The sequence below is a fragment of the Nelumbo lutea genome, chromosome 6, assembly GCF_056320005.1.
Source record: "Nelumbo lutea isolate HS-2025 chromosome 6, American lotus-T2T, whole genome shotgun sequence".
NCBI lineage: Eukaryota > Viridiplantae > Streptophyta > Magnoliopsida > Proteales > Nelumbonaceae > Nelumbo > Nelumbo lutea.
In genome coordinates this window covers 2,734,838-2,755,416 of record NC_142689.1, presented here as the reverse complement: position 1 = coordinate 2,755,416, position 20,579 = coordinate 2,734,838, and the positions used below count along the sequence as shown (strand labels likewise).

At 38.2% G+C, this 20,579-nt stretch overlaps 1 protein-coding gene across 1 annotated transcript; it reads right to left on the bottom strand.

The window, feature by feature from the left end:
* Nucleotides 1-16,697: 16,697 nt before the first annotated feature.
* On the bottom strand, nt 16,698-19,058 carry LOC148846834 (growth-regulating factor 1-like). Its single transcript, XM_088948481.1, has 4 exons — nt 18,379-19,058; nt 17,769-18,231; nt 17,190-17,659; nt 16,698-17,077 (listed from the first exon to the last, which is right to left on the bottom strand). Exons 1-4 carry the CDS (start codon nt 18,554-18,556, stop codon nt 17,070-17,072), a joined length of 1,119 nt encoding a protein of 372 aa, XP_088804607.1. The 5' UTR covers nt 18,557-19,058; the 3' UTR covers nt 16,698-17,069.
* Between the last annotated feature and the right edge of the window lie 1,521 nt (nt 19,059-20,579).

Here is a 20,579-nt window from a genome sequence, read left to right as displayed (position 1 = left end):
AGCATATTGTTCTTCCGTTCATCCGTTGTTCTTCTTCAATGGGACGTCCCCTGCTGTCCTTATTAGCCTTTGTGGTTATGGAGATTATCGGCATTTCTCCTCTGCTGGTGCGGTCAGCAAAGTCTTTGCCCCAACAACGGTTACTGTCCGCGCCACAACCTCCGATATCTCCTCCGGCTTCACCTCGACCGCCTCCGCCTTCTTCCCCACATTCTCCGCCTCCACCACCAACCTCGCTCCGGCAGCCAGACAGTTCTCTTCAACCCTCAAATTCAGAGATTCCTCCTCCGCCATCGCCCTCGCGACCAACACGGCCAAACAGTTCTGCTGGACACACAAATTCAGTGCATCCTCCTCCCTGTCCCCTTCCCCCACATAAGCCATGCACTACAAAATCACCGGATTGTCAACGTAATAAGGGGTGCCAATGTGGACCATACTGTTCAAACAATCACACAAGAGGGCCTCCTCGAAAGATCAATACTGGGAAGAAAATTGGTGTTCTGTTTGCAGGGATTGCCGGGATCCTGCAGGTTGCTGTTGTGGGGTTTCTGGTTTTCAAGAGATGGCAGATTTCAAAGATGAAGCACAAATATGGGGTTTGTTCTTGATTTCGGGAGCCAGGTTTTTTATTCTCATTATTCATTTGGTTGATTGGGCGGTTCTGGATTTTGGGACATGGGGTTTGTCCTTGATTTTGGGACCCAGTTTTTTACTCATTATTCTTTCGGTTGGTTGGGCGGTTCTGCACTTGAAAGCATTCGAATTCGCCATTGATGGGATTCTTTGGTGATCTAGGGGGTTGATTGGAGCCGGAACATTTTTTTTCTGACTGATGCAGCAGTTATCACTCCGCCCGGCCTGTGATTGTGTAGATGGGTAAGCTTGATTCTTTTTCCCTTTTTCTTACATTAATCTTCTGTGCATTCAACTACACGATTGTAATTCAAAACAGAAAGAAGAAAGAACTTTTTTTTTTCCAGATTTCCCCTTTAATTGGTTGCTACTCTATGTTTCATTTTATTGTTACCTCTGTGATGGTGTAACAGAATTAACAATTATGAAATAATGATGAGGATTGAGTATGTTAGGACTCGGTTTGGTTTGTATAATGACGGTTTATATAATTGATAATCATCGTATATTCGACCTTAACTACTGCTGTTCAGTGCTGGTGCTTATTTTGCAATATTCTTTCATAGGAATCTGTAGTAAGTTAAACTATTTTTTTCTTCATTATTTTCTCTGTTAAGAGTTGGAATGACAATCAACTAGGAAGGGAAAAGAAAAAGGAAAAAATAAGGGGAAACACAGAAGTACCTTTTGCTTGCAACAAGCCATGCTCTTTGAAAGGCATATGGATCGAACTGCCTACGCTCCATGATTCTTCAGGTGATTAAAAGATGCAATTTTTTTTTCTCGGGTGCTGGGGTGAGTCGGGGATTTTTCTTCATTCCAAGCAATGAAACTTTTGATTAAATGTTACCACGGGAATTTAAGGTGACTTTTCCATGAATGGAATGCTACAGCTGTATGCAGATTTGAAGTTCATATCTCAATCATCTATTTAAGGTTTCTACATTTTATTCACTTCATAGGAAGGTGTGGAGTCAGTCACTTCTGCAAGCTCAACACTTTATTGGGATTTGGGAAGGGGACTGTCCCGGGAGTGGATAATGTGTCTTCAATTCGAACTTCATTACATCATCTGTTTGCATAGATATTTCTGTCATTAGGCTCCTATAAAAAATGTGGCACCAAAAATATGGTAGAATGCCGGTTCCAAGGAGTGCCCTAGCTGTCTTTTATGAGTTCTAATATGGTTCTTTTTTTGGTTATGAGTTTTAGCATGTTCACACGCTTGTATACTATCTCTTATTGATAGATGTTGCTTGATTAGTTGATCTTTAACATATTTCTTATTATTTATTAAAAGTAGTCATTTCTTGACTGAAATATTCGCACTTAAACAAGAAACCTTGCTATCTCATACATATGATATTTCGCATCCATTTATAGTTTTTCGTGTAAGCACTGATAAGAGTTCTTATTGTGTTCCTCTTTGCTATTATATAACATTTGAATTTGAGAGAATATTTTCTTTCTTCCTTTTTAATTAACAGCAATTATTTATTAAAAATTTAAAGGAAAAAGAGAATTAAAATAATCAAGTCTCTTGAAGAAAGGAAGACAAGACCAAGTAAATGCCTCACAACATAAAGAAGCTAAAAACCTAGTCCAAGTGGGGATTACCAATTTGTGAAAGACTTATTTATCAGTTGAATAGTTCTACATGTCATAGTCACCAGGTGGTTATTTTCTGATACAATGGAGTGGTGAAATGGGATGCGATAGCTGTACCCAAATGGATTGGAAAAGGATTTGTTGTTAAGTTGTTTACAGGGAGGAAATTGAGCCCCATTTTTTTTCTACTGCACAAGGTCTTGAATATTTTTTTGATAAATACAAGGTCTTGAATATTAGAGAGATATGATTGCGGCTTTCTCTTTGTAGGCCTAAAAGTCTATGGCATCCAGATATCTAACAGTAAGTATAGAGATGACCCTTTAGACAGAATACTAAGGTAAGACACTATCTCCCAATAGGTGTTCTTGAGAGGGGGTGTGATGTTCTTCCTTCTTTTCATAGATAATACATGACATGGCATATGGGAATATGTTGACTAGGTTATGTTCCAGGAAGATTTTTGATAGGTTCAAGTTCAAGATCCTTTCCCTCTCACTTGCACAGTGTCTTTATCTAGAAAACGAACCAATTACTAGTGTAATCTCATATTTCCACCAGTTTTTCACAGGATTCAACTTTCTCAGATTTTTTTTTTGTCTTTTCCGTTTTTGGTAAAACTGTCATTTAAACCAGCAAAAAAGAAGGCCGAAGCCAATACAGCAGCAGGAAGAAAAACAGCAAACTACAGAACCAAAGCTAAAACAACCAAAACATTAACAGAAGAAGAACAAAGACAAAAGCAAACACTTTAAACTCCAGTCCAGTCTGCAACCAAAACACTAGATAACCAGAAGGGGGCAGCATCCGTCCAAAGCTCAGACCCCTGCAGCCCTCTCTGGGCAACAGCATAGGCTTCTCTATTTGCCAATCGCGTCACAAGGAATAAGAGACGTTTGCAAAGCAAGCAATTGTCAGACAGACTTTCTCAGGGGGTTTAGGGATGAAGAAATAATTGACATCACATTATCTCATGGAGCACCACCCCAAGAATTGGGTTTTGCTGTTTAGCAGTGTATTCTCCCTAGTATAGCTCCCTACATTAGGGTGGTAAGGTTTTTGGAATGGGAAAATATGTATCTTAGATGGATAATGAAGGAATACATTTTTGTTAGCTGATTCTATGGCTTGAAATGGGATGAAGAGAAGGATTTGCAATGTCAGGCTGAGTTCTCTACCAATGTAAGGATCCTGGGGGAGGGGGTAGGGGGTCTTTCCCTCGTAGGCTCCACGTTTTCTGTATATGCTTCTAGCCACAACTGGGAGCATTTCCACATGAAACTTATGGAGGCAACTCTCCTTGGTCTTAAGCCGTGTTTGGTTTGAAGGAAAAAGTAGGGAAAGGTAGAGAAACCTTTACAAGGCCTTGTATAGGTTTACCTTTTCCTTCAAACCAAACATAGCCTTAAAGACTTCAGGTGGGAAATAGCACTGGAAAATACTGAAATAATCATCAGTAATATTAACCATAGGACGCAAATTGGAACCTTAGCAAATAGACTGTTTCCCAATGTGAGAGTATGGCAGTTTTATCCACTTGGGAAATGGGACAACTAATATGGGGTGCCCTTTCTGTTTATTAACTTGGAGGAATGTTTCTCTTTTTCCTTTTTTATTATTTTTTATGGTTTATTAACTCGGAGCGTGTTAGAAGCCTAGAAGAGAAGGATGTTCGTAGACGGATAGTATGGCTGTATGGGTGGTTTTGACCAAATCAAAGTTCTAGTGGCTCATCAATATTGATAGCTGAATTATTGACAGGGCAGCTTATTGACTATATATATTTGAGGGTTGATATTACGTGGTAAACTCATATTGGTTGTTAAGGCTGCAACTTGGGCCAGGTTGGCCCGAGTCCAACCCGAAAAAGTCGGGTTGATGCTTGGGTTAGGGTTAGGATTGAAATTTATGAACTCAATTTTACTTCGGGTTGGGTTAGGGTTGACCCCTCGGGCAACTCGATCTAACCTAAACCCGACTCTATAGTACATATCATATATAAATATATGTTATATATATGATATCATACATTGATTTGCTTATATGTATGATAGTTGTATAGCCTCTACTACATACTATCATTTATTTCTTTTAAGATAATCACTTCACTTAATCCTAATTGGAAGTACCAAAACCTTAATAACATTTTTTTATGTTTTTTGAATATTTTATTCTATATCTCTTCTTTGTTGTTTGCTACCCATAGCTTGCTCCTATAAAAGATCTATTATAAGCTATAGCTCATAATAAATTATAATTATTTCAAATACTTTTTTTTTTTATTTTGTACTTAAAGAATGAATAAAAACATCAACAAACAAATACTAATAAAACATAGGATTAATATATGTAGTGAAAGTTGAGTTAAGACCTGAGATTAAGAAGTTCTACAAGATTTTAGGGGATGGAGAGAAGGTTGGGTTGGATTAGGGTTGAAGGAATTTAGTTAAGGTTAAGGTTAGAATTGGATAGGTTGGGTTGGGTTAGGATTAGGGTTGGGGGTTTAGAACTTAGGATTGGGGTAGGGTTGGCCTCAACCCGACCTAACCCGACTCGATTTTCCTTTCCTTTTCTTTTCTTTCTTCTTTTGATCAGGGCGGTGGGGACTAACCGGCCAGGGGTAGGTGGACTTGGGACTTAGGAGGTTCTTATATGAATTTCTTTATTATTACCAGCATGGAGAGTATAACGGAGGGCCCAATCATGGGTAGACATGTATTTAGTATTTACTGAATGTTTTACACTTCAGTAATGTAAAGCCAGAAACAATCTCATCAAGTAAGGATTCAGAACCCTGAAATGCTCCGTTGAAGCAAATAATCAAAGAGAGGTTAAGAGTAGAACATGCCAGATAGTGTCGTGCACACGTCCAGAAAACAAGATCAAAGAACATACGAAAATGGAAGAGTTGAGAGTGGGTTTAGTTTGTAGACTGGTAGGGGTTTCAGCAGTGGGTCTGATACTGATAGCATGGTGCTATATATATGGGAGGTCCTCTGAGTTGATCTGTTCTGGACTCAAATTCGACTGCATCATTGAAGTAGGGACTTGGCAGGTCCCGAAGTGGGTGAGCTTGGTCAATCCCAACTTGAAATATGAGTTGGGTTTGTGTTGATATCCAATCAATTACAGCCACCCTCATCCCGTCAAACCTCCTTTCCTTGGTGTATAGTACAGGAAAAGCGTGTATTATCAATATCATGATACGACACAGTACGGAGCAATGGAGGTGCTTGGCTAGAGTAAGCTTCAGCCTCTCAAGCCTCAAATAGTGTAACCAATCGCGCAAGTGTGCACGCCAGGGTTCCATCTACATTACAGCAAGTGATATATAAATGGTGCGAGCAGAAGATCCGGGCTCGAGGATTGAGGTCACAAAATGGGCAGCTCACCAATTTACCTGGGAAGGGGGTCATAGGTTTCCCTTACGATAAAGGGGAAAACCTTTCCCCACACACTAGCTTTGTCTAATCGTGAAATAATTCTACCCAAAGGACATGTTTCCAATGCTTTATATATATATATATATATATATATATCAATATGCCTGACAATTCTAATGCTTTATATATATATATATATATATATATATATATATTAGTGGGACCCTGTGGTGCATGGGATTTGTTAAAAAATGTAAAATAAAATAATATGGTAAAAAAATAGACCACCAATCTATTAGTGTAATTAATGTAATAAAATAATAGACTTCATTAATGTATTTCTATGAAAAAAACACTATTTTAAACTCTTCACATTTTAATTATTTAAAAATACTATTAATAATTATTAAAAATACTGTAAGTATTAAAATATTGTTAATTATTAAAAATACTGTTAATTAACTAATGTTGGTAATTATTAAAAATATGAAAAATATTGTTAACTAATAAATATTGTAATTACTAAAAATACTGTAACTAACAAAGTCTTATATTTATTGAAAATATTATAATTATTAAAATATTATTAATTAATAAATTATATAAATACTGTAACTAATTAAAATAAGGGTAAATCTCTTAAACTACTTATACTGTTCATAAATTTGACACGCAATACCCTTAGATATTGTCTTGCACAACCCTTAAGTTGATTATCATGGTTCCGTTAACTCTCTCAAGACGAAAATTTTGATTTTACGTTTTTATCCTTCCGTTAACTCTCACTCGGATCGAACCCATTTTGTAAATTATTTTCTTACCCTGCCTGAGGATGATTAAAGGATTATTCTTGCCCCAAGGTTGTTTATCATCGTTCCAGCGGAGAAGATCCACAGTCGTCTCCTGCGATGGCTGTGCTGAGAGGGATAGAGAACGACGATTGTGCCTGCGACGAGTCGTTCGTTCTCTCCCCCTCTCGGCGAAGCCATCACAGGCAACGACAGCCACCGGCGAAGGGCTCCCTCCCTCCCTTTCTCTCTTCCTCCCCTTCGTCCCCTTCCTTCTCTCGCCCCTGTTTCATTATCGCATTACCGCTACTGTTGCAAGCAGCGATGATAAAACAGGGGTGAGAGAGAGACGAAGGGGAGGAAGAGAGAAAGAGAGGGAGGGAGCCCTTCGCCGATGGCTGCCGTTGCCTGTGACGGCTGTGCCGAGAGGGAGAGAGAACGACGACTGTGCCTGCGACGAGCCGTTCGTTCTCTCTTCCTCTCGTGGAAGCCGTCGTAGGCGACGGCAGCCACTGGCGAAGGGCTCCCTCCCTCCCTTTCATTCTCTCTTCGTCCCCTTCACTTGCAGCAGTGGCGGTGATAAAACAAGGGCGAGAGAGAGACCACCCAAGAGGCCCCATGACCACGCGAATGATGAAACAAACGTACAAACCATGACCACCACCAGGATGGCACAACCGTTGCTGAGATCGTCAGAGTGATCCGTCACCTTGATCGTTAACAACACCGCTACCACCACCTGAGAGAAGAACATTGGACTCCAGCTTCAAGAGATGGTCTTCTGCAGAAAATGAGAGATTGTTCTGCACAAACCTCTGGTGCCTTCTCTGCCATCGATCGAGACTTCACCACTGTAGTTGCCTCTTCGGTCACGAAGGCATAGGATGGGGAAGAGCATGAGGTTACAGCAGACCAACAACCTCGGATTGGAGACCATAGCAATGGTCCAGCAATCTCGGACGTTAGAAGACAATGAGATTATGAGTTGAACGATGTTCTCCCAACTCCTAATAGCAGAGGCTGCAACTTTGTTACCGATGATAGAAGACAACAAGATTTGAAGCTGAACGGTGTTCCCCTCTCCTTATCTATGAATGCCTTTCATTGTGATCTTTTTTTGTTTTTCGTTTTGCTTTTCTTTGTTTAAGGTCAATCGCCGTTGCTGCTGCAATTGAATTGGGTAAATGACCAAGGGTGGCAATTTCAGACCCAACCCGTGTGTGTGACTTGTTTAACTATCCATTTATAAGCTTCCATTTACTTGGTTGACTGAAGATGGTTTGACATCACTCAATTCGTTGGGTTGTGAGTACCTGCCAGGTTAGACGCATTTCATTGATACAAGTTCAGCCCTTTTTTCTCATTAATTCACATTATTCCTTTTAAAGTCAAATAACTCTTCAATTTAACTTATAATTAACCATTATAATTAATTGTATGCTCAATCCATAATTAATGTATTTAAGATATAATTAATTGATGGAAATAATTATCAACTGACTCAAGGTACTAATTTCTAGAATTAATTCAATTCAACCTATAATGATTTGGAAAGGACATGAATTAATTCATGGCTTAAGCATATTGCAACCCAATGCAGCGAATTCTGAGTGACAGCCTATCATATTCTATTATTACCCCCCCCCCCTCCTAAACCTCTCTCTCTCTCTCTCTCTTTTCATCACTTGTTCTCTCTCCACCCAGTAACGGGACCCCTGATTGGTTCGGTCTCCAGGTTGGTTTTAAAATCATGCTCTTTTATTCAAGAAAGTTGGGGTTTAGAATGCCCACTGAGATGTGAGCCCAAATTTCTTCAATAGAAGAGGCAAGAATTTGGGATTATTAATTTTTTGTCACTGTTTGGATGGTCAATAAAGAAAGTTAGATGATACTCGAAGGGCATTTGTGTCTTTTTCAAATTTTACTTAATGGTTGGTTAACAGTTAATTAACGGTAGGTACTGGATTGACACGTTTTAAAAGTTCAGGTATTGGAGTATCGCATTTAAAGTTTAGGGACCAAAGTGACACTAAGCCCAAAGTACAGGGTATCAAAAGATTTTCCAAATTAAAAACAAAAATAGTTGAGAATAAAAATATTTTGACTCAATTTTTAGACTTTGGGAGGTGAAGAAATAAATGAGTTTTAAGTTCTATTCATTTCTTCTAGTGTAAGTGTAGTGGTGTGGTTGCATGGGAGTGGTTTCCTTAAAAGACAAAGGAATACCGAAGGTAGGGGGTCAACTGGGAAGTTAGGGCAAATGGGAGTGTAGGGTAGAATGATCCAATGATTGAATGAATCTACAATCGAATCCATGAATCATTATGAGGAGGGCCTCCATTTAAAACGACCCAATTGATTCAAGTCCATCAGGCCCGTCAAATAAGATCCAATCCAGCCCTAATCATCATCCTCATCATCATCACTTTAAATTCATCCAATCACCTTTCATCATGACCTATACTTAAGGTATTAACTCTCAATTATCAAAAAGAAAAGATATTAACTCACATTTTCTCATTAAATCTCATATTTAAGACATTTTTGTCTCTCATCAATAAATTTCACTAATTTTATATAAAAGATTCACTAATTAAATCTATAGGTATATGCCACATAATTTCAATAGTATAAAAAACTATATTTTTAAATCCAACCAAACAAATGAAACCTTTCTTCAACTTGGATAGTAGGTCAACAGTTCAACCATCTCAGTTAGGGATATCAGTGGGCTGGGTTAAGTGATAAACCTCCATTGATCCGATCGTATGGGTTAGGATTGGGTCAACCTTGACCAGGTTTCAAGTTGGGTTTGGGTTGGGATGAACCCAACCAATTGACATCGTAGCTTTGATATATGGTTAAAGTGCCAATTGATTATGGGTGTACTGCATATGAGTCTAGCGTGGGGTGGGGTCGGTATCCCCTCTCCATTCAATTGGGTTGGTTCAGGTTAGGTTGGGTTGGGACAAACCCATACCAAATCCAACCTCTTGACATCCCTAATCTTAATCAAATAAAAAATGAGTCAATCAATGATGTTGGAACACTCTAATATTATATATTTTTAAAATAAATAGAAATTATAAAATTTTGGACATGTCTTTAATATCATATATTTATTGTAATAAACAAAATCTATTAATGAAAAAATACAGAATCTAAAATTGTATAGGTCCTTGAGGTGCTGGATAACAGGTTTAAACATCCAAGCCAAATGGACCACCAACCCATGATGTTATAATTAAATCATAAAAATTTTAAAATATATAAAATACAAAATTTATAAAAATTATCTAAAAAATGAACAAATCTCTATTTTCTCACATTATATGTTCGTCCTATTTTACAAAATGTTTAATAATAATAATAATAATAATAATAATAATAATAATAATATTATTATTATTATTATTATTATTATTATCTGAAAGTAAAACACATCAAGTGGAGGGGCCTTCAGATTCATAATATGCCCAAAATAAAATTCATAGATATGTAATGTAAAGTTAACTAACATAATGTAGGACGTAAAGCCACATGCCTCACCAATTTTGCTTGTCCAGGCGGTTTGCCTGATCAGTACTGAGGATATGTTTGGCAAAATATGTTATACCACGTCAGCAACGTGCAATATAGATCTGCTCGTTAGACTATATTGATGCATCTTGATTTCTTTCTTTTTTTTTTTTTTTTTTGAAAAATGGTGTATCTTGATTGGCCTACGAGGAGAACAAGTGAACTTGCTCATGTTCTTGTGTTTTGTATTGGTATATATTGTCCATAGTGTTGTTACTCTGGTCTCGTGGACCAGATGGCCCCCTTTAACCTGCAGCAAATGAATCTGTAGTGTACCATTCAACATGGCCACGTGGCTGATGGGCTAGCATGGTACTTGGGACTTGGGAGTTCACATCTGCGGCCCACAAGGGGGCGCCCTACAATGCCCGACAGCACATTCCCACTTTGTATTGGGAACATCTCCCACAAATAAGTACAGAGATGATGTAGACATCAATGAGAGATGTTCTAAATACAAGGTGGAGATGTGCTGTGAGGCATTGTGGGGCGCAGATGTAAATTCGGTAGTTGGCTATGTTGGGCTACTTGCATGTTTGGATTGGGAATATCTCTCCATGAACAAAAACATAAAAGTATAGAAATATTCTCCATACACGATTGTGGGTGTGAGAACCGTTTTGTAAGAACGAATTCAGTACCATAGATTGAGAATATCACCCCATGAAAATACGAATGTAAAAGGTTGTGAGGATAGTTTGATAAAGATAGTGTGAGGAGGGAATCCAAACTTTGCCATGGCCATTTGGCTGCCTCTTCATTCAATCCCCGTAACTCTCTAAGCCGTAACAAAAGAGACCCACACGCGTGACCAGTAGTACCACACTGAGTGAGTGAGTGGTAAAGTCTTGGGGATGCCAGTATCAGTAATTCAGTAAAACAGTATTGCCACTGGGATCCCATAATCCCGCCTTCGCCAGGACAAGCACACATCGGCGTTAGGGGCTGGTTGGATCAGAATTCAGAACCACTGCCGCTGCTGCCTGCCATGCCGTTTCCAGTTTCCACCCACTCTGCACTTGCACATCCTCCAAAATAAAATCACGAGGGGCTTAATAGACAAACCGGCCCAATGGGTGTCAATTCTCTGCTCCTTATTTCTTTCTTTCTTTCTATGTTTCATTTATCTTTCGCCCAATGCAAAGGTTGGTCGGTCATCGGTGCATATATTCACTCTGAGTCTATTTTGGATTTATATTTCTACTTTTTCCAAACTCAGCCTATTTATGTATTAAAGATGACAGTAAATATGGATTTCATTTAAAAAAATGGATGCAAAATTTTATGCTCAAAATTAGTCAATGTAAAAAAAGTGGATTCCAATTATCTTAGAATTCATGGTTGTATCTATCACAACTAAAAATCATTTGATAAAATTATAAAATTAAGTCAACTTTGCATTTTTATCAAGCAGACGTATTTATATTTATATTTATACTCACTTGAAAAGGAGTTTTCTTCTAATAAAACTAAAAACCATGTTTACATTTTTTGTATTTGTAGTCTTATATATCATTGCCAAAATAAGCCAACTAAAAATAATTTTCTTTTATATATCTTATTTATGAGATGATTTGCAACCAATTTTTACAAACTTTTTGATAATCGGTTAGGACGATGACGGACATGAAATGAGCATAACCATATTGATTTGCCCATTGTGATATTGATTTTGTTTTCAAAAAACAAATTCACGCATACCGGCCTTTCGATCAGCAACTGCTGCCAATTTGTGAGGAATACAAAGGCCACCTTAATTCTCCTGATTCTTTTTTTTTTTTTTTTTTTGAGAAGAATGACTTTTGAGGCCATTTGAAGTTTGCTACATAAATATATAGGAAATTGCTTCTTTCGACAAAACTAGGGAGTCGGATCTGCTACCCATCATACATTACAGCTGCGCAATGGAAATATCTCCCATGTCATTCATGGGGAGATATTCCCAATACAGGGTGGTGGTATTCTGTAGGTAGAAATGTGGGAACAGTTGTGGGTAGAAGATCCCGAGTGAAAACTAGGGGATTGCCACCTAACCTTTCCACACTCACCAAGCTTCCGATATATGCTGATCACAAAATATTGGTCGCATCCTGGTGACAAGAAAGTACAACTGAGGAGCACTGCCCCAGGCCCCATGAATAACCTAAATAACGTGAGATATTTGACTGTAGGATCATGTGGTCAATATTTTGTGATCAGCAGATGAGGACAGCTGCATGCATGTCCTGTATAGCATTATATGAGGATATAAAATTCGTGGGCTGTGGAACCAATGATGAAATTTCAAACCAGTGATGAATTTAGGGGACCATTGAGTCCCATATATTTAAATACTGGCATAGACCCTTATCATTGATTCCACAGCCGCTGAACAGCTAAAGCTTTCTCTACAGGATCCTCTGAACTCAAAAAACCCTACACACTGGAAATATCTGCCCATGATTTCATGTACATGTATAGCATATAGCAGATATTCATGCTGTGGCTGGATGTCGTGTGCACAGATTTTGCTTTCAGGAGATCCAGACTCGTAGTGTGAATCCCCTACGGAAATGAGACAAAGTGGAAAGCATTGCAAATAGATTGGATTCAACTCAATCAACACCTGGATCCAAATTCAGTATGCTAAATCCAAATCTATGAGATTCAATTCAGTAATTCAGTAGCTAAGATGGTTATTTGGTATCCCTCCGAATTTGGAAAGACGGGATTAAACTATTTAACTGCAGGTTCTTCATGATAAGGTTAATGGATTTCGTGTGCGCTTTACTTTGTCTCCGACTTGTTAATCACCTTATAATGTGTAATGTATAATGTATAATTATTAATAAAACGATGTATTAACATTGTGATTCAAAATTTTTTCCCCAGACAAGTACTAGCCTCAATCTCAAGAAGCATTTTCATATAAAAACATCAATATAGAATTAGAAAATAAATAACAAAATACATGGCTTTCTTCTTGTTAGTGCCATTCTGGATAGTACTAGCTCTGTAGGCTATTTTTTTTTTTTTGTCATCTGGTACAGTTTTTATTATTACGTGATTCTAAAAACTGATTTACCATGTTGAAGTATAAAAAGTCATTTAGGCTGCATTTGGCATTCCTTATTTAAAAGGGTTTATCTCTTTTTTGTAGTTAAAATAGATAAATCCTTACAATAAGGAATTCCAAATGCAGTATTAATCTCTTATCCAACAGATGGTTTCAGTCGCATATGGCATTTGTGGAATAATTGTTTTGACCATTAGGTTTTCTTTTTTATTGCAGATGATTTTAAATTCTCAAAATAGTGATGGATCAATCACGTTGTACTTGCGTTCATCTATATGATACAGGAAGAGCTAGCTTTGAGCCTTTGACCAATCAAACCCTTGCGAATCGCAGATGCTTAGAAAAAGAAATTTGAAGGGCATTTTGTTAAGCACCAAAATATATTGGCATTATGGTCCATTAATTGACTCAACATGGAGGTGGTCATAACGCATTTCATATTGAGGAGGCACGGATTCAAAGTGTAGAAAGGCAATCTCTCCATCTCCATGATGTGTGTCAATGGGCCTAGCTAGTGTGCATCGATCTTGTGATGATCCCATTAACCAACTTAGTAAGTCCAGGTCCAGTGTATAGCACCTGGCCACTAAGGGGCAAAAGCGGCATCACGAACACCAAGCAAATTACAATCATAACATACTGGCATGCATAGTTAACAAAATAGTTCCGCTCTAATCTTTGCACTCTTGGAAAGCCCTGGCTCTGGCTCAGGCTCAGGCTCATATGGGAAGTACATGTTGCCTACTGCTTCTACCCTCCGAGACTATTTTCGATCACTTAGTCGGTTAGTCCATTACATTCGATGCAATTAATGCAATGACACTCCCCCCTCACAACGAAGACAACAAAGCAAGATTCAAAATATCGATACAGGCCAGCCTGGGCCTGCATCGGTGCTTTTTCTCTTTATTTTATTTTTTTCAAATCTGATTCAGAGGGATTGGTTTAAGCCTTTAAGACCCATTTATCCTCTGAAGAGCATATCGGAAAGGCCTCCATATGATATACATATCAGTTGATACAGCGCAATATGGATCAAAATTTTAAACCTTACATCAAACCATCCAACATTACACGTCTTCTATGTTCTATCTTTACCTAGACTGGTGTAGGTCCACTCAAACTGAAAAGTCTTGTTGTTTTATGATTCAAGTTGGAAATTTGGTTAAAAATATGAATCAAATAGAAGTTTTCCATCTATTTGTATTGTTTGTAACAATCAATGACTTGCATTCTGATACAAAATTGTACTGTCTCATTTGCACTACCTTCCTCCCATCTCAATTATCTCTCATATAAAGTGAGGACTGAGGACCACATTATCTTTCTTCATTCCACTCCGGAATAAATAATCTACCCCTACCACTATTCTCTTTCTTTCATATAATGTAGGGAATACAGACTAATTCATTTTTACTTGTTATGATACTTCTAATAAACAAATAGGACAAAGCCATATTAAATCAGAATTTACACTCAACCTATTTGCAATTTCATACATTTCATTTCCACTGCAAATTGAACTTGGAAACAAATCAAGTTTCGTTTTAGTTTCGTTGACTAGAAAACCCAGCACAAAGACTTTCAATATGTTTATATTGCTGAAGTTTAGATAAGATACTTTTTATTGGATGTCTAGATAAGTTAAGTTTTCAATTACAAATTAAACATAATTAATTTACACAAATTAAACAAAAGATGATGCTTAAGGGGTTACCACTTGTATTGTGGGTGGGTGTCAAACAAAGAAGGTACTCGCCATTGCTAGTCTTATCATTAAAGCAAACGCAATAAGAACTAAAGAACTTAAATACCCTTTATATAGGCCCTCTTTGGCATATCTTTCTATGTGGGTTGTTGGCTATTTAGAAGTCTCCATGTTTTCATCTTTTATTTGGTTGGGGGAAGATTTAGCCACTGAAAGACTATACTCCAAAAAAAATGTGAAAAGCTCAATTAGAACTTATTTCAATAAACTATAAATGAAACTTTTTGTTTTTTTGTTTTTTTTTTCATTTCATCTTTATACGAAAAGATACACCTCCAACCAAACGGTCTATGGACTGTCAATATCTTTTTTGTAAAAATCCACTATGTCTTTTGGCTATCAGATCTTTCAGAAAATCTTTCAAAAAAAACTTGACAAACGGCACTATAATAAAGCCCAAGCACAAAAGACATGTATTAAGTCATAATAGATGATACTTATATATTCAAGGATAAGTATATTTATTATTTCTTCATTATGCAAGTATTTAACCTTTGCATAGGTATGGTCCTGATTATAAAACCAGACTAAATAGAGAATTGCTTTTGAAAAGATCAGTCTTAATATCCCATTGCCGTTTCTCCATTGCAATGGTGTAGTGTTTTCTCAGATAACAGCAATGGGTGGAGGTGTTAGACTCTATTGCATTTTCTGAAAAAATAGCGCCATGTTCGAGCCACATCCGCAATCATTCCTTGCAACATTTGGAGAAAGCAAAGAACATCAAAATGTAATTTTCAGAGATGACACTAATTTTTGAGAATCGATGCACATGTATTTTGAGTTCAAATCAGCTCCCCAACAACATTCACACAGTACATCTCCGCCATAACATCTTCTGATGATGACGTCATCATATCTGATATTATCATCAGGAGATATTCCCAATATACGCAGAGATGTATTGTGAAATGTTTGGGAGGGGGGGTTCTGATTTGATCTCGTGTATTTTGCCGGCTTGCTGCCAACCAAACCATAGATTGTAATGCATATTTTGCCGTTTTTTATAATATCTAATGTGACTGGCAAAGCGCCATTTTCTCCAATAATCCAATGGAATCAAACACCTCCCAAGTTTGGTTGAAGACTTGAAGTAATCGATTTGTAAACTCTGATTCTAAGAGGGTGTTTGGCGTAATGGTTGTGTTGCAATTGTGTTTTGGATTGATCAATACAAGTGAAAAATATGTGTTACCACATCTTATACAAGTATCATTTCAATCAGAAAAATGCATATTATATATATATCAAATTCGATGTTTTAAATAAAAATATCAAATTGCATTGATCGAACTCACAGTGCTCAAAACATTTCAAGTAAAAAAATCTAACCCAAATCGCACATGAGCGATGCAATGCCACTTTACCAAACACCTAAATTGGTTAGGTCAGATGATTCCCCAAATCGTATGAAAAATTCAATTTGGCCATTTCCTCTAAAATCAGTTGGGGGAATCAATCAGTTCGGACAATAACACTGACATGTGTATGGCAATAATGCGCAAACCAATAATGTTGCCAAGTTTTGTACATCAATAGCCTCGTTTATACCAAACCAGTGATTCTCCAATCCCCTCAAAATCACTGATTCATGAGAAAAAGATTTTTGATAAATCGAGTCTCATAACCAAATTACACACAATAGAAGCAGCAAGTGAAAATCCTTACATTTTCTTACTAAAGGTGAATTCGATTAGTGCATTTATGTGAAATTTTCGTAACATTCGCCAAATCCAGTCAGCCAAAAGGATCACCGAGTCCTAGATCGGTGCATCATTCATTTAGAAATTAGAATTGTTTACTTTTTCTCCCCCTTCTGGTAATTGGAGATTCTATTAAGCCAATTCTATTAAACAATGGATTACTTTTTCGAGGGCTAGTTTTGGTAGTCTAAAATCCTATATAGTATTTCAGCAAAAAATAATCCATATAACAAATTAGAATAAATATAAGTTCTGAAGCAATGCATGCATATAAGAAACAAGGCTCACTCAGGATATCAACAAAAGAGTCGAATCCCAAATATCAAAGACCAACCACTCAAACTAGTTAGAAAGAAGTCAAAAGAGAAAGGAAATATAAACAATGGAAAAAGATAGAAGACTCGCAACTTCCTTCAGGCACACATTATTCAAAATCACCCCTAGAGGGAAGAGCTCTCAAACCTGAGAAAAATAGAGGAACCAAGAAGATGAAACAGTGATCTAACAGGTGCATTTTTGGCCTTCGATTCAGAAACCCACTTGATGAATTCAACCATCTGCGTGCGGTCAAGAGAAAAGTTCGAGCTTTCAAGAGCGTAAGGAAGACGTGGAAAATCAAGAATAAATAGGCAAAAAAAATTACTTGAAGTTGAAGGGGAGTCAAATTACCATTTTGGGTTCGGGAGTTGGAGACTGCGAAGTCAGAAGATGGCATGGGAATGGAAATCGAGAGCTGGGTTGTAGAGAACGAGGACCGGTTCGACCGGTTGTCTTCCAAATCGAGCCATGAATCTCTACTCTTTGGTGGCCACTCGTCGAAGAAGTGACGCAGAGGTTGCTGAGGTTCCTCTTCTTTCTCCAACTTCAGTGGCCTTTCGGATTTGAAATCCGTGCCCAGGACGAAGCAATGCTGCTCCTGTTGATGCTTTTGTTGTTTAGAGATGTCTGTAAGGCTTTGCAACTGCAACTGAGAGTAGCAACCTTGTAAACCAGAGCTATTTCTCTGTTTCGATTGATCTAGTGGCGTAAATCGCCACGAATTATCAAGTGATGATGAATCCGGTGCACTCCTGGTAGTCCCTGAAGCTTCTGAAAAGAATGCACGTTCATCCGCTTCCCCCTTCAACCCATTAAAATACCTGTTTTTCTTAATGCAGATTGCAGAGGAGGAAAATCACAACCGGTTATTTGGTTTTCAAAAGAAAAGGCGTAGTTTTGTAGCATTTGTTTCAAGCAAAATATACGAACCTGTAATCTTTGTTGCCCTGCTGAGAGTAAGATCCAGAGTCCAAGAGCAAATGGGTAGAGTTGTTTTGATGTAAGAATCCAATGCCAGGGGGTCTAGAAGAGGAGGAATGGGGATAAAGTAAAGGGTGAAGTGAAGTGTTATAATAAGAGTGGTGTTGATGATGGGCGTCAGCAGCAGCTACTTGTGAAGAAAGGGAGTAAGAAGAGGCGGTTGTGTTGGTGTTGGTTGTAATGGTGGAGGGGTTTCTGGATAGCGATGAGATTGTTGTAGAGGAGTTTGCTGTAATAACTTCCACAGGCTTTCTTGAACGGTTTCTGCCTCTGTGCATGTGTCTCTCACAGTACTTTGAATCCGGGAATGCTTCTTTCGAGCACCTCCATTTCTTTCCATCTGTTCTTCTGCATCTCCCTGGCTCTGGGTCTGGTTTTCTGCCAAAACCCATCTGAAAACAGCCCCATCCAACTGCAACAACAGATATGCAGACCCCAAACTTACCAAAAATAAATAAGTAAAAACAAAGAGCGACTTAAAAAAAAATAAAAAGGAAAAACAAAAAAGCTCCTGCAAGTTGAAAGAAAGAAAAAGTAGTAGTAGTCTGTGTTTGCTTACTGGGTTGGTGAGGGAAGAGCCTCGAAGAGATTGAAGCGTCTAGACTTCTTTTGATAGGGAAGATGAGTTCAGGTGGGACGGGAACTCCTGACACCATGTATTTGAAGATGAGAGCTTGATGTTCAAGCTCTTGCCACTGTGATGCAGTGAACGGAGACCCGTTTCTCGCACTCATCATTAAAAGAACAAAAACCCCAGAAGTCTAAGAAGATGAACCAAGTGGAAACAAGAGCTTCAGAGACAGAGAAAGAGAGTTTAGGCTGGTTGGTATTTAGGAGGGTCAGAGAGAGAAAGGGAGAGTAGCGGGTGTTGGGGGTATTTATTCAGAGTCTATTGGTTGCAGAATCTTCTGTGCATGGATAAACTAATGGCTCTGATGATACTTCTGCCACCTCCCCTGAGTCTGCTCTTATTATGACTGCAACTCTGTTGCTTCTGCTTCTGCGTTTCTGCCTTTGTTGCTGTTCTTGTCTCTGCCATCTTTACGGAAATCTATAAACAAAAGGGAGGGGAGAGAGGGAGGATTAAAAGATAGTGATAGACGATAAAATTTATTATTATTCTAGAGCTTTTTTTTATGGGCATTATTTATACGAGAGATGGAGTCTGAGACTCTGCGTGCCATGGCGTAGAAGGGAGGGGGGGCTGAACCCTGGGGCCTGCCTGAGGCCTGAGAAGATTGTACGGTTTACCCTTTTCCTACTTTTCTCTTTTACTTTTTTTTGTCTTTTTTTAGCAATGCTAACCATACAAAGTTCCTTTTTTTTTTTTCTAGTATGCTTTAATATCATCTTACACCACACATCTGCAACATTGTGTCATTTCAAGTTGGTCCCTCAACTATAGTACATGTGGGTACCACACACAAATGTTGCAGATGTATGGTATGGATGTTTTATAACACAAACTAAAAAAAAAAAAAACAATTTGCATGCATAATATTTTAGTTTCTTTAATACCTCATGACACCTACATTTAACATTTTGACTTTTTCAGTTTTGGAAATCGGGAGACTCAGAGGAGGTTTTAGTTGGAGTCTGAGAGCCGGAGGCCCTCTAAGTCTTAAGTCTGTGTTTCTGTCTGTCTTTCTAATAAATCATTCAAAGCAAAACCAGTGTTACTCCAACTTTTTATCTGTTTGTGGATTTATCAGCCGGTTGCCTTTACCCTTCACACAATGTATAATGAATGAATTACCCTATAGGCTCTAGCTGTGAAGGTGAATGTAAATAAAACTTCTAAGACATAGGAGCCATAAAAGATAGAAATATGAGTGATGATGCATGGGCTGTTTAGTAATGGTAATTGTAGAAGAAGGGGGGGCATAACAGGAATTGTGATGAGGAGTATTCATTATTGGGCTGAAAGGAGGAGGCTTTGTTTCGTTTTGTTTGGTTTCAATTAAAGTCTCCCTGCAAACCCCATTGTTGAGAGGTGTCAGGATGGCAGATGTTGTAAGAGAAGTGCAGTCTTAACGCTGTTAACACTTTCTGGCTCACACACATGGACTCCTCCTTTTTTTAGTACCACGACCACTTACTACATTAAAAACCAAAGCTTTCCTCAATTTCATTTCATTTCAAGCATCCCTCCCCCCTTCTCTTTGTTTTTTTTTTTTTTTTTGAATTTCTTTTCCTTTACTGGTCATGTATGTATGTTGCTATGTCCCCCCCTCCCCCCCCCCCCCGCTCTCTCTTCTTATTAGATGCATTTAGTTGTTCAGAATGTACGTACCTACCCTTATTTAAATTTCACTGACTTCCACTTCAAAACCTCCTCCCCTCACCCTCCCTCTCCCTTTCATTCTATGGGGTCCTGACTCCTGACATATTCGGATCTGGATATGGGTTTGGCCCAACCTACTCCAGACCCAGATCTGACACTTTTCATTACCCAACCCTCAGTTGAGTTTGAGTAATGTAAGTATGTAACCTGAAACTGAAACCCCTCAAAGTTCAGACACTTGGATTGGAAATTTGGAAGCAACTCCGTGATTGCTTTCAATTTTTTGATCGGTGTGTGTAAGTGGATTATGGATACCCAATAACCCAAGTCCGTATATCAGTGTCCGCAGGCCCGCACAAATGCAATAATGTGGACACGCGTCGCTGTATTATTGTGGCAAGTTCGACAGAAATGAAGTGGCTAGGGAGGGAGGGCGGTTGATGTTGTTGTTTTTTGTTTGACCTACTAGGCGTAGG